Source organism: Oppia nitens, unplaced genomic scaffold (genome assembly GCF_028296485.1).
Source record: "Oppia nitens isolate AA-2021 unplaced genomic scaffold, nextdenovo-longstitch-racon4-pilon3 scaffold8_pilon_pilon_pilon, whole genome shotgun sequence".
NCBI lineage: Eukaryota > Metazoa > Arthropoda > Arachnida > Sarcoptiformes > Oppiidae > Oppia > Oppia nitens.
This window is the reverse complement of record NW_026533252.1, coordinates 2,229,255-2,244,408: the sequence shown is the minus strand read 5'-3', so window position 1 is coordinate 2,244,408 and position 15,154 is coordinate 2,229,255. Positions and strand designations below refer to the sequence as shown.

At 25.8% G+C, this 15,154-nt stretch overlaps 3 protein-coding genes across 3 annotated transcripts; 1 reads left to right on the top strand and 2 right to left on the bottom strand.

Annotated features, from left to right (window-relative positions):
* The first annotated feature begins 518 nt into the window (after positions 1–518).
* On the top strand, positions 519–3,730 carry LOC128964302 (MOB kinase activator 1B). Its single transcript, XM_054310886.1, has 4 exons — positions 519–881; positions 941–1,107; positions 3,037–3,264; positions 3,335–3,730. Exons 1-4 carry the CDS (start codon positions 868–870, stop codon positions 3,655–3,657), a joined length of 732 nt encoding a protein of 243 aa, XP_054166861.1. The 5' UTR covers positions 519–867; the 3' UTR covers positions 3,658–3,730.
* A 1,211-nt stretch (positions 3,731–4,941) lies between these two features.
* On the bottom strand, positions 4,942–6,087 carry LOC128964038 (uncharacterized). The gene is made up of 3 exons (XM_054310596.1): positions 5,642–6,087; positions 5,395–5,576; positions 4,942–5,260 (listed from the first exon to the last, which is right to left on the bottom strand). The coding sequence occupies exons 1-3, from the start codon at positions 5,973–5,975 to the stop codon at positions 4,943–4,945; spliced, it is 834 nt and encodes a 277-aa protein (XP_054166571.1). The 5' UTR covers positions 5,976–6,087; the 3' UTR covers position 4,942.
* Positions 6,088–11,611: 5,524 nt separating this feature from the next.
* LOC128964164 (uncharacterized) lies at positions 11,612–13,281 on the bottom strand. The gene is made up of 3 exons (XM_054310723.1): positions 12,691–13,281; positions 12,440–12,616; positions 11,612–11,949 (listed from the first exon to the last, which is right to left on the bottom strand). The coding sequence occupies exons 1-3, from the start codon at positions 13,238–13,240 to the stop codon at positions 11,612–11,614; spliced, it is 1,065 nt and encodes a 354-aa protein (XP_054166698.1). The 5' UTR covers positions 13,241–13,281.
* Between the last annotated feature and the right edge of the window lie 1,873 nt (positions 13,282–15,154).

The window sequence follows — 15,154 nt, the reverse complement described above, 5'->3', positions numbered from 1 at the left end:
AATTAATTATTTAGTTACCAAAAAAAAAATTTAAAATGCTATTTTTTAATTTTAACAAAATGTCTATAATTTATCTATCATATATATGTATTAAATTAATATGTTTTATCATGCTAGAATAAATTTTTCAATCTATTCTATCATTCAAATATTATATATTAATTTAATATAATTAGTTGTGTATATAATAATATGATTTGTATGTATCGACAACAACACAAAAAAATGCAATAACATTGAAATCAAGTGAGTCATTGACGAGTATACACATAGTTTGTTATATATTAGTCCACATAATTAGTTACCCAAAAAAACAACTTTTTATTACTGATAATAGCAATGCATTTACTCTTTTTTTGTTGTGTTGTTTCGACTCAATTAATAGAGTAGTGAACAATCCGTTTGCAATAATAATCAATACGTTATTTGTGAAGATTAATGAAAAAAATAATATATTATGTGTTAAACTATATGTTTGTCAGTAATAATAAATACAATAATATTGTCAAACAAACAGTGGTTTCGTTTTTATTGAATTTGCAAACAAACAGTTTGTGTGACAATCAGTGTTGAGTTTGAATCAAATATTAATAAATATTTTATAGTTTTCTCATTTGAATTCATATTTTATTATTAAAATTATTTGATTTATAAATAAACTATAAATTAGTTTTGTTTTGTTTTTTTGATTAAAAAAATTAACGACACATTTATGTTAATGTTTTTGACACCGATTTGATTAACACATCCATCACTTCTTTGGCATTTTGTTGTTGTTTGGTCTGACATATCATAATCAATACACACATCGGCGGACACATTGCGGACATTGACAACACATACCACACATCAACACAAACACTAGCCATGAGTTTCCTATTGTAAGTATAAAACCAAATACAATGATAATTATTGATTGTTTTATTGTCTTCGGATGAAGTGGTGGTCGATCTAATAAGACATTCAAACCTAAGAAGAACATCCCGGAGGGCACCCATCAGTACGACCTGATGAGACAGGCGGCCGCCACACTTGGCTCCGGTAATCTACGGCTGGCTGTTATGCTACCCGAAGGCGAGGATATTAATGAATGGGTGGCCGTTAACAGTATGTCTTAAAGTTTTTTTTTAAAAAATATTTTGATTTTTGTTTATTTCTGACACCAAATATATACCTGTTCTCTGATATCACATATTCAATGATAAATCAAATTTTAATTATCATATAATAATCATTTATTTTAATGTCTCTTATTATTTATATTTGGGTTATAAAAAAAATTTATTTATAATATTTTTGTTTTGTAAAATTTGAATATTACAGTAGTATTTTTATATCAAATATTTTTTTTGCTATATTTTTAACGTTAATTTTATTATTTAAATCAATTATTTATCTATGATTTCTAGTATTGTAACTATGAAAACCTATAAAAAGCAAAATATGTGTGAAATTAATTAGATTTTTTGATTTATTTGTAACATTAGGTATACAGTATTGTCAATGTTATGTCAAATACTTAATGAAACACTTTTATGATGATTACAATATTTGTTTAATAATAAGCTATAAATCATACATATTCAAAAAAAACTTGAAAAGTTTTGTTTTCTGAAATCTATACGAGCCTTTTGTGTGTGTGTGTGTGTGTGTGTGTAGCAATTTTTTTGCGAATTTTGAAATTCTGACTTCAGATTCGGTTAGAGGACTACTAATAATGTATTGAAAAGTTGAATTAAAATTTTGATATTTCTTCGGGAACATGGACAAAATGGCTGCCAAAGTAAAAAAAATTTTAAGAAATTTTTTTAAAGTATAGATTTGAATAAAGCATCAAAAGCAAGCATAAGAAATATGCATTAAAATTTTGATATCTCTTCGGGATCATAAAGAAAATGGCGGCCAAAGTCAAAAAATTTTTAAAAACATTTAGAATTGTATAGAGCATCAAAAATATGATATAATATTTCAGCATATTTTTTAAAATGGCGGCAAAAGTATAAAAAAATTTTAGAATTTTTTTTAATTATAGATTTGAATAAAGAATCAAAAACAAAAATAAAAAAATATGCATTAAAATTTTGATATCTACGGGAACATTAAGAATAAGTATAAGCGGCAAAAGTATAATTATAAATGATTATTTTGTTATACTTAATCATTTGATACCCTACATGACTATAGTTGTTTATTTTGTCAAACCGAGTTATTTGATACCCCACATGACAAAAGTTGAATTTATTTTGTTATACCTAGTCAATTGATACCCTACATGACTATAGTTGAATTTATTTTGTTATACCTAGTCAATTGATACCCTACATGACTATAGTTGAATTTATTTTGTTATACCTAGTCAATTGATACCCTACATGACTATAGTTGAATTTATTTTGTTATACCTAGTCAATTGATACCCTACATGACTATAGTTGTTTATTTTGTCATATCGAGTCAATTGATACTCTACATGACAATATTTATATAATGTATATTTGACCAGTTTTTAAATTTTTATATATTATATAGCCGCTATAACTAATGGTTTTCAATGTTATTCAAGTTTTTTTTCTGAAAATGCTTTCTAGCATTCTTAACTGGTTTATTATTATTATTACATCTATTATATTATTACACATCACTTTATATTTAGACTATTTTGTAAATATAAAAGCATTGTATATTTATAAAAGTATTTTTATTATTAGTTATAATCTTATCTATTATGAGATCTAAATGAAAACAATACATAAAAAACATATTAATATAATAGGATAAAATCATTTGCCATATAAATTGTTAAATGAATGATATAATGAATACATGAAAACATGAATTATATATTTATTTTTTACTTTTTATGGGCTAAGCCTTCAAAACATATTAAGTGAATTATGTTGTTATGACTCTTCCGGGAAACTATTGTTTTTTTGACGACTCATTTGTTTTATTGAATCCAATTATTATACAATTGACTTATTTAAATGTCATCATTTCTCCCCTATGCCTGTAATCATCGCCCGACCCATCAAACAGCTGTCGATTTTTTCAATCAGATCAATATGTTGTACGGAACGATCACCGAATTTTGTACGGAAGAGTCGTGTCCGCTGATGTCTGCCGGACCCAAGTATGAGTACCATTGGGCCGATGGCCAGACGGTCAAGAAGCCGATCAAGTGTTCTGCGCCTAAATATATAGATTACTTGATGACATGGGTTCAGGATCAGTTAGATGATGAGACACTGTTTCCATCCAAAATAGGTTTGTTTTATTTTTGTTGTCTGTTTTTTATATAAAATATTTAACTTTTATGTCGATTTTGTCATTAAAGGAGTGCCGTTTCCCCGAAATTTTAACGCCATTGCAAAAACAATATTAAAACGACTGTTCAGAGTATACGCCCATATATATCATCAGCACTTCCAAGAAGTGGTTCAATTGGGAGAAGAGGCCCATTTGAACACTAGTTTCAAGCATTTTATATTTTTTGTTCAGGAATTTAATTTAATTGATAAGAGAGAGTTGGCGCCGTTAGGCGAACTAATTGATAAATTGGCTACCGGTCCACACACTACTCATCATAGCCATCATAATACACACACTTCCAATTCCGAGAGTACTACTGGTCATATCTCGACACTACCGGCCCGTTGAAACGCGCCTTAAATCTCAAATATGTCTACTTTCTATTACATATAAATAAATAAATATATATATATATATACGTAAACACTATTTATAAGTGCCTAACATTTTGAGAAAACAATAAATCAATCTAAACATAACATTGAATACTAACTTAAATTAAATTATAAATATTAGTAAAAATTTATTTATGTAGACACACATTTTTCTCTGTCATATTACATATTAATTATATTTAATTTTGTTTTGTTATACTTTGTATTTTTTTAGTTTTTATAAAGGAGTTAAAGTGCTTATAATAACAAATAATTAACAAGAATTATATAATTATAGTATATATTTGTTTTTATTACAGATTTTTTGTTATTATATATAAATATATTCAATAATTGTAAGAATGAGTGAAATGTTTTTTCGACATTTGAAGTGATAAGTGATATTTGTTTCTATCTTTAGGTTTGAATTTCTTATCAATTTTCGCACATTTTTTTATAAATTTAAGTTTATATATATATTTATATTGTATTTTCTTGTAATTCAGTTGTTTTGTTCAATACAATTATATAAATTTTGAAAAATATTAATTTTTGTAATGTTTATTTTTATTATCAATGAAGTTATAATTATCATATACAGTATATGAGTATTATTATTATTATTATGTTTTTTAATCTATTTTTTGCATTAATTGCTTATATTTGAAAAATTCTAATAAATTATTTACAAAGTTGTGTAAATTTTTACTTTATTATAACATATTGTTAGTTCATTTTGTTAAACATAGTATATATATATATATACTTTATTTGCTATAATTGCATAGTTAAACACCCGGATATGATATAATATATTCTAATACAGTATATATAATAATATCTGTGTTTTTTTCATTAGAATTTATTTTAGTTTTAATATTTCAACTAATTATTTTTATTTTTATATTTATAATTTTATTAGATTAATAAGTTAACTAATTTTAATTTCAATTATTTTATTGATTTTATCATAAATTTCCTGTTATTATTAATTTAAGTTATTTTATAGTTATTCTTAAGAAATCATTGTATAAACTGGATATTAATAATTTAGTATTTAAATTAAATATATAGTAATTTATATGTGTTAACGCCTTATTATATCATTAACGCCATAACGCCATTAACGCCTTATTATAAATATTTATTTTTATTAAACTTTATTTAGACTCTAAATTTTTGAATATAAACATATAATTTAGCAAAAAGTTTTATGTATATTAATAATATTGATATTATATGTGTATTATATATGATATCTAATTTTTATTCATTTTGTCATCTTTTCCGACATCAATCTTATCATTTGATTTATCTTTAGGAACACTTGTATTGCGATCTTTTGGTGCATTTTGGTCACCAATGGATACAATACTCATATTTATGAGATGCGGTGTCGACAGTATAGCGATTCCCAAGAATGTCAACAAAACGATTATCATATGTGCTATCATTGATGTAAACTGTGGACTGTTTGGGTCACTCCGTATCCAGCATTTAGATAAGGGTTTCAAACTATACTCATTTAACGATACATTCTCACAGTTGGACATTGAATTGTTGACATTATTGTTAATCTAGATATACAGTACAGTACGATATTTTTTTTTAATTTTTATAAATGTTTTTATATTTAAATAGTAGAATAGATAGGAATAAATTAGACATATATATCAGTGATTGACTACAATTAATAATGATTGTGTCAAACCTCGTAATAGCAGATAAAATAAATGTCATCTTTTAGCAGATACAGTGGTAGTGTGTGTTTATATATGTCATCAAAGTATGCAGCATTAAATGGTCCCTCCGATGATATCAATAGCGTATTATTCATAATATATTGCCATTTATTATCTTTAAATCTACACTCCACGGTAACATAATTGGTATCTGATTTTTTATCAAAAAAAAAATTATATCCATAAAACATAAATATAAAGCAAAATCAATTATACCTTGAAATATGATAACTGTTTCATATGCTATGGCAATAGCATCGATACTTTTATGCCAATCGATGATATCTTTGGTTACATTGAATGCTTCAAACTGTGACCACTCCATCAAAGTCCAGTTCCACGGTTTAACAGTTCCGTAAAGTATTTCATTTTTGCCATTTTTTTCGTTAAAATTTAACAAAACTAATTTATTGGTAAACTCAGGCATACATTTAACTGTCGATCCATAATAAATGGATGCATCGATTTTGGACCATTCAGTAGTTATGCCACTTAAATGTTTAGCATTTTTATAAGACACCTCATCCGACTCGCTAACTAACCAATACATTTGATTGTTTGTAGATATGAAATAGTGATTGTCATACAATTTGGACAGTGATGTTATGGTTGTGAGATAGCAATCAATATTATTATATGTGTCATGCGGTCGGACAACTGTCTCTGTTTGACGACTGTCCGTATATTCATAAGATATTATATTGATTATCACAAGTAGTCTAAAATCATACATAATTAGTAGTACTATAATTCAGTAAAATATAAATTAATATTTTGAATAAAATAAATTGAAAACATAACAACTATTTATTGAAAATTGTTGATTCAATTAATATCTCGCGAACCAAATATTTGAATTTAAATATTTTTAATTAACAAACGGTTTAAAAAAAAAAAATATCCGTTAAACTAATGGTAACTCAGAAGACTAGAAGTTTAGTTTATTTACCACTAAAAGACAATTTTTGTTAAATAAAAAATTAGACAATTTTTAACTATTTAAATATAAAATACAGGTTTATTGATATTTTAACAGAATTTTATTGCAAATTTGAATAAAACAAATACAAGAATTTTTTTTGAATAAAAACTACATTTCATTTGATTCTTCGATTGAAATCTGAGACCACTTTCTTCACTCTTTACTCGTCATCGCAACTCTTTCGGCTTCTTCTTCGTCTGCGACGGTGACCACCTTTTCGGCCACCAGATCGCGATCGGCCTCTTCGGGATCGGGAACGCCTTCGGCTCTTTCCTCCCGAATGTCTTCTGCGACGTCTGGTTTCCATAACCTCTCCACCCGAACCACCAGAAGGAAGTGTCTTCTCTTCAGACTCAACGTCGACAGCAATGGATTTCGTTTTCATTTTTGATTTTGAATTTTGTGAACTAATTGAATGAAAAATAAATATGAAATGATTTGAATTTAACCGAAACTACACTTTTTATACGAAACCAACAATTGATGAAATGTCTCGCATTTTATCTCTCGAGATATATATTTGTTAAACAATCAAATCTCTAATTATTTAATATTTTTGTTGATTTAAATTTAAATATTTTTTAATTAACGATTTTTCAAAATAACCGTTAATTTTATGATAATTCGAAGACTAAAAATATCAGTTATTTACCACTTAAAGACATTTTTTAGATAAAAATTAGACAATTTTAGAAAAAATATTTTTAAATAAATAAAATAAATTTATTAATATTTACAAGAATTTTATTGCAAATATAAATAAAACAAATACAAAAAATTTTGAATAAAAACTACAATTCATTTGATTCTTCGATTGAAATCTGAGACCACTTTCTTCACTCTTTACTCGTCATCGCAACTCTTTCGGCTTCTTCTTCGTCTGCGACGGTGACCACCTTTTCGGCCACCAGATCGCGATCGGCCTCTTCGGGATCGGGAACGCCTTCGGCTCTTTCCTCCCGAATGTCTTCTGCGACGTCTGGTTTCCATAACCTCTCCACCCGAACCACCAGAAGGAAGTGTCATCTCTTCAGACTCAACGTCGACAGCAATAGATTTCGTTTTCGTTTTCATTTTGATTTTGAATTTTGTGGACTAATTGACTAAAAAATAATTTTGAAATGATTTGAATTTAACCGAAACTACACTTTTTATACGAAACCAACAATTGATGAAATGTCTCGCATTTTATCTCTCGAGATATATATTTGTTAAACAATCAAATCTCTAATTATTTAATATATTTGTTGATTTAAATTTAAAAATATTTTTTAATTAACAAACGGTTTTTCAAAATAACCGTTAATTTTATGATAACTCGAAGACTAAAAAATATCAATTTATTTACCATTTAAAGACATTTTTTAGATAAAAATTAGACAATTTTAGAAAAATATTTATAAATAAATTTATTAATATTTACAAGAATTTTATTGCAAATTTGAATAAAACAAATACAAAAAATTTTGCATAAAAACTACATTTCATTTGAATCTTCGATTGAAATCTGAGACCACTTTCTTCACTCTTTACTCGTCATCGCAACTCTTTCGGCTTCTTCTTCGTCTGCGACGGTGACCACCTTTTCGGCCACCAGATCGCGATCGGCCTCTTCTGGATCGGGAACGCTTTCGGCTCTTTCCTCCCGAATGTCTTCTGCGACGTCTGGTTTCCATAACCTCTCCACCCGAACCACCAGAAGGAAGTGTCTTCTCTTCAGACTCAACGTCGACAGCAATGGATTTCGTTTTCATTTTTGATTTTGAATTTTGAGGACTAATTGAATGAAAAATAAATATGAAATGATCTGAATTTAACCGAAACTACACTTTTTATACAAAACCAACAATTGATGAAATGTTTCGCATTTTACTTCTCGTGATATTTGTATATATTTGTCAAACAATCAAATATATAATTATTTTATATATTTTATGCTAAATTGAATTACAAATTACCCGAAGTTATACTATTTGAAGGTATTTAAAAAATTCATTTTTTTAGATTTCTTATTAAACAAAATATGTCTTCAATTTGTGTCATATTTTTTATATCAATCAGTTATTATATGTTGTTTTTATGTGTATTATCCGATGACTTGGATTATGTCTATCAATATAGTAATGATAATAAAGACCAAAATGTTGATAAAAGTAATTCATTGGATATTAATAAGAAACTCATTAAAAGTAAAAGTGTCTCAAATGAGTCGTCCAATTCAATGATAGTTTTAGTGATCATTTTAGTCATACTTTTGATGATTATCTCTTTGTATGCATTTTATGATAAAATCTATGACAAAGTCGATGTCAATACTATTAGAGAACAGTTGGGTAATAGTAGTTATCAGTGTTGTCAGCAAATTAAAAATTCAGAGATTTCACAACAACTTCAACAAAAAGTCAGATCAATGAAAGCGTCTCTTTTAGGACAACAACAACAGTCATCCAAAGTAAATCCTGTTTACCAACAGTTGCCACAATGGGACAGTTCTCGGGAGTCAAGTCCCCAACACCTGACCGATCCATTGGTCAAAATTCAAACTTCATTTGGCGGCAAAAAATTAGACAATATTGTCGTCGAAAAGAGCTTTTCCAATGATTCCGATTCTGAAGAAGAGTTATTTAATATTAAAAAACCATTAATTGATATATCAAAAGCTAAATCACCGAAAACTAGTTTTGATGGCTAAAACTAGTTTTGTTTTTAAAGAAATATATATTTATATACTGTATATATATATATTGCTATCTTTATTACAACAGTATTATTTAGATTTAAAAGTATTCATATATTGTTTATTTACTGTATATAACTTTCTATTATTTATCCACAATAAAAAATTAAACTATAAAATTGATAACAAAATTGTAAACAATTTTTCTATCGTCACATGTATTAATATACAGAATAATGATAATTAATTTTTATTGCGTTAGTTGATTACATTAGTTATTTATAGTTGTGTTTAAATAATAAATAATATAATTTATTAAATAATTTATCATTTAATTATCAATTGACAAACACTTCAAATTATATTTTTAACAAATACAATGCATTTTTTCAATTGATTTATAGTTATTCATTAGTACACTGTATCTAATGTTTCAAAAAATATCGGAATAAAACAGAAAATACTGAAACTTGAAAAAATAAGACAAAAATATTTTTAAAAAATAAAAAATTTATGGCATTTATTATAATTTATTCAGCTTTTGGGGTATAGGGAGGCGGTGGGGGCGGCATATGTGCCAAATAATTGTGAGATTGTGATGATCTATCGTTATATGGATATAAGGGGTATCGTCCGTAAGGCTGTCTCATATGTTGTCCCGGTGTATAGTCATAGTAGTCTAACGGTGCCGTTGGCTCTGTTGATGGTTCGTTGTCAATGATATGAAGGTTTCTATCAATATAATTATCATCACATCTGACATTATTATCATCAAATTGAATGTAATCTTTTTGGTTATTCTTCTTCGACGAAGAACTACAGCAACACCAACAACAACAACAGCCACAACAATAGCACAGAAGGAACAGTGCTATAACTATAGCCATCATTACAATGATGGCTACCATCCGACTTGTCTGGCGATCGGCCAAACAGACGGTCACATCGGATAGATCTTCGCAAACTGTATTTCCATCGCAACGATATTTCGATGAAATGCATCGATTATGACCACACAATATCTCATTCTTCTGACATTTTGTCGATAATCTATATGTTGTTAAATTGATGTCAAAATTCTTATATTTTGTTGATTCCGAAGAGCGACCTGTTTTGAAATTAATCTTTACTTTTCTGTCCGTCACATATGAAACAATATCCGATGAGTCAGTGATCTCAGAGCCCGTCCACACGGGTTTCAGTGATTTATTTAGATCGATCTCCAGATGATCGACTACTGGCCTCAAATTGATACGATTGACTGTAACTATAATACCGTATCCCTTATTGACTTCGACTTCAAGGGAACAGTCAATAAAATTGTCATATCTTGAGGCTGTGATCCCGATTGAAGTCAGATCGTCATCCAAGTCGATGGAGGCGTCATCCGAGTATTTGCCACAAAATTTTGTTATATCATACTGTTTGTGGTGATCACCACTTAAGACTTGGTTAGTACACAAACACAATACTAGTAGTAATAGTTTTAGCAAATGGCATATCATTGCAATATTTGTCATAATTTTTAAATTTAATAATTATAATAATATTTTTACTACACTATATTAAATGTGATAATTTTAAAACTCTTTTAAACCATTATTATTTAATTAGTTATATTTTATATTATATTAAATGTATATACAGTACTAAAAAAATAAGTAATTATTAATTACAATAACTTTGATTATAATCCAGACTAAAAATTATGAAAATACTTTAATAACAACTCAAAACCAATTAAAAACATATTTATTGATATCTTATCATTAAATTGACGTAAAATGTTAGTCACTATTAGTGTACAATAAGCTCTCTATTTAGTCAAACAATTTATATAATAGTCTAAAACTAATATAATTTATTTACAATTAATTATCATTATTTTTTTTATTTAAATAAATGCGACATTTTATACATATTAGATACTAAATATTGTTGCAAACTTAAATAATAACACCTTGATAATTTGACAACTAACTTCTTTATAATGATTTTTTTTATTAAAAAAAACATTATGATCATATCATGTCTAAATAAAATTGTAATCATATAAAAATATATACATGTAACTATATAAACTGTACTATAGTTAATGTAAAATATTTCAATTCACCTATAAATTTATGTTTAAAATTTAGTGATAAACAAAATAAATATAATTTAAAATTATATTAGATATACTATACATATACAGATAATGATAGACGTATATAAACTTAGTGCACATTATTATATATAAATTAACAGTAAATTATTATCTTAATAATTATTTAAATGTTTAAATATTCTAAGCTTATTATGTACAGTAATATTAAAACAACACACACACACACACACACACACACACACACACACACACACACACACACACACACACACACACACAAACATACAATTTAAAATATATAAAAAATTTAACACTTTATTTAAGACATTTAAATAACATTAAATTATAGAAAACAAAATGTTATTAAACATAATACTTATAAATTTTATTTTACTTTTTGTTTGTTTATTATAAAGTTTAGTGTTTTCTCGAAAACTTTTCCAAATCAGACCTCAGTTTAGGTGCAAACAGATTGAGTTCGTGTTTCAAGTCCTGTACTTTTTGTCCCAATTTATCAAAATCATTGTCCAAATCAAACTGGTGTTTGGCTTTCCTCAGATCGGTCTGTATTTTGTTGACCAATTCATTTAAATCGATGAACTGTTTTGCATCCAATTTCTCCAATAGTTCTTTCACCTGACCTAATGAATTGTCCACTGAATAGACATCGGAGTCCACTTTAGATGGATTAGTGAACAGTTTGTTTTCATAGTTGTCTTCAATGTCTGCACATATGGCCGATGATACTAATGATACTATTAATACAATTAGTTTAAACATTATTATTGTTATTATGATATATTAATTGAAATTAATTGTAGTTTTATCTAACACCACAAATAGAAATTTTTAATAATTATTTGATTTTTATAATCTCAATTTGATACCTCTATTTTAAACGAAATTGAAATTTTTTTCTAAACCCGTATATAATAATAAAATTGACTTTTAAAATGCTGTTTAATTAATATACAAAAGTTATCTATAGTTACAAAAATATCATATTGTATTTATGCTGTAAATTAATTAAAATTACCTATATATACATATAATAATACTTTTAATGAATGTTTTATTTTTTTAGTTGACGAAAAAACTGGTAATTCATATAAGTTACAAATGAAAAGTTAGAAAATACTTGAAAAATAAAATAAAATCTAAATATATTTAATATATGAGTTTAAAATTCAATATTTAGCTTAATATAGACTATATTTTGATCAATTTGTTTCTTTTCAAACACACATCCATTGATTGTTATGAAATTGGGTTCAAATTCAAATATCCGTTTGCTTTGACTAATCTCTTTGTATAGCAAACCAACTGTAAAACCAATGATCAGATTAATCACTAGAAACATGACATCAAATATTGAGGCCCACGTCCTATCATAACTGTAGCCATAGTCACTAAACTTAAAATCTATTGATAGTAGTTTTTTTTAAAAATAAATTAATTTTATATTATCTATTAATTGATATTTTTTATTAACCAACTTTTGTATAGTTCAACAATTTGTGTGATTAGTCGAAAGTCAAGCAAAAGTGTGGACAAAAATACTGATATAAGGAACAGAAAGGCATACGATAGGCACTGTAGCCAACAAAATATGAAACCAGTGACCGATACGGACAACATCACCAAAATGAACATTATTTGCGCCAAAAACAATATCAAACCAAATCCAGTGAATGTTGTCTTGTGATTGACGTAAACTGTTTCATAGATAACTGATGTCAAATGTATGGCACGGATCAGATAGAGAAGCGAACAAAATGTTAAAAAATATTGCAAATCATAGGTTATGTATTCATCGTCTAAATCCGATTTATAGACTTCATCCAAGTCTTTATGTTCACTCTTGAGAAATGATGTCATATTGTTGTTGTTTTTTTCAATGCTTTTAATCCGTTTGCCTCCTCTGGTGGCCACCACTTGTGTTTTGCCTAACTTATGCATTAGTCTATATCTTTCATTGGGATCACCCATTTTACCGGCCCTTCCGATCACAAATATGTCCGGTGGTGGGGGTATTGTATTAGACATTTATTTCAAACTATTCAAAACCTATGAATCTTACTATCAAATTACTTGATCTTTTTAAAAATCTATAATAATTAATAATAATTATAATTAAAATACAATATTACAAATTCACGAGATAATCGATTTTTTGTCACTTAAATGTTTTATACAATTTTGTAATAATAGCATAGATTGTAACTAATGGATAATACTGTAGTAATATTGAACTTTATATATTAGTCTACATTATATCAATCTACACTAACTTATACTAACTTAAGTGAATATCGATAATAATAATACTGCATATAATTTAAATTAAGTATAAATAATATTTATTAAATTTTTCTATTGTTAAATATTATAAATGTTGATTTTTAAAAAAAATCATAAATACTCGTAGCTTTAACTTAATTTTTCTAAATGTATCTTAATAGTATTGATAATAAATAATATTACAAAACAGTTAATCAAAAAAAAATATGTATAAAATATCAATATTACTTTTTTTATTAATTTTTATTTTTATTTAAAACATTATAAAAGTTAGCTTCAAAATGCATGATGTGTGTCAATAATGTCTGTAATGAGTTTTAATTGATGTGATAGTTGTGGAAACAATAAAATTTTTATTATATTAGAAAAATTGTCCTAAATATGATAAAATTTGAAGTTTATGAGTGAATAAATTGAAAGCCACAATATTTTTTTTAAAAAAAGATAAGATAAATAAAATTGAATTAAATTTCTGACACAAACAATAAATAACATTTTAGAAAAAAACTATTAGATAAAAAAATCAATTATTTTTGATGTAATAAAAATTTATTGACAGATGAATCTTAATTATTATATAAAAATTTATTTTAAATACAATGGGATTCATTTAATAGAATATTTGTGTAAAATAAACAATAATAATAAGGAAATAATTTTTTTTTCATATATAATATAATATATCGATGAAAATATAAAATTTTTAAAATCAAATTAAATTCACGTTTCAAATGAAAGTTTGTAAACAACTAAATTTTAATGGGATTTTTTTAGTGTAACACAAAAAACTGGGAAAATTATTTTGAAGGCTAACAAACAATATTCATAATAAATATATTTAGATTGATTTCATTATGATATATGATATTGATTTATAATAAATATGTTTATTAGGTATCTAATGTAAAATTATACTTTTATTTAACCCCCTACTGTACAATCAAATAATACATAATTTTGTGTAATAAATGTAAATTAATATAACAAATTTTAATTATCTTTATTGTTTATTATAGTTATATTAATTAATTTTGAAAAGTTAATTTTTTTTTTTGAATAAAAAACTTAAATAATTTAAAACACAAATTAGATTTTATAAGTGACAATATTTGTGGTAAAGTTATTGCCGACAACAACAACAACAAAAAAGCCGCTGTCCTTGTCGTGTATGTATTCAATGATCAGTGATCGCTATAATTGTGTCAATGGTCTCAATATATAATTATTAAATAACATTAAACTTTTACTTAAAACGATAATTTCAAGTTTTTTAATATAAAAAAAATATTTTCCTATCAGTAATGCTTAAGACATATACAAAAAAATAGATGTCCGGTAAAAAATTGTTAAAACAATGTTAAAACAAATAATAAAAGTAATAATAATAATATTTATATCAAATATATATATATATATATATATATATATATATATATATTAAAGTTTTGAATTTCTAAAAATTTGTAATATTTATAAATATTTTTGTTGTGTTTTATAATAATAATACTAATTGTTAATCAATATGTTAATCGCTATATTTGTTGATTTGACATTAAGTTTGATTGTCAATATTGTGGATAAATTGCAAATTTTGTTAGACATCGGCAAACTGTTCCTATATTTAGGTGTTACCGATGTCTACAATCATGTAATCGCTTT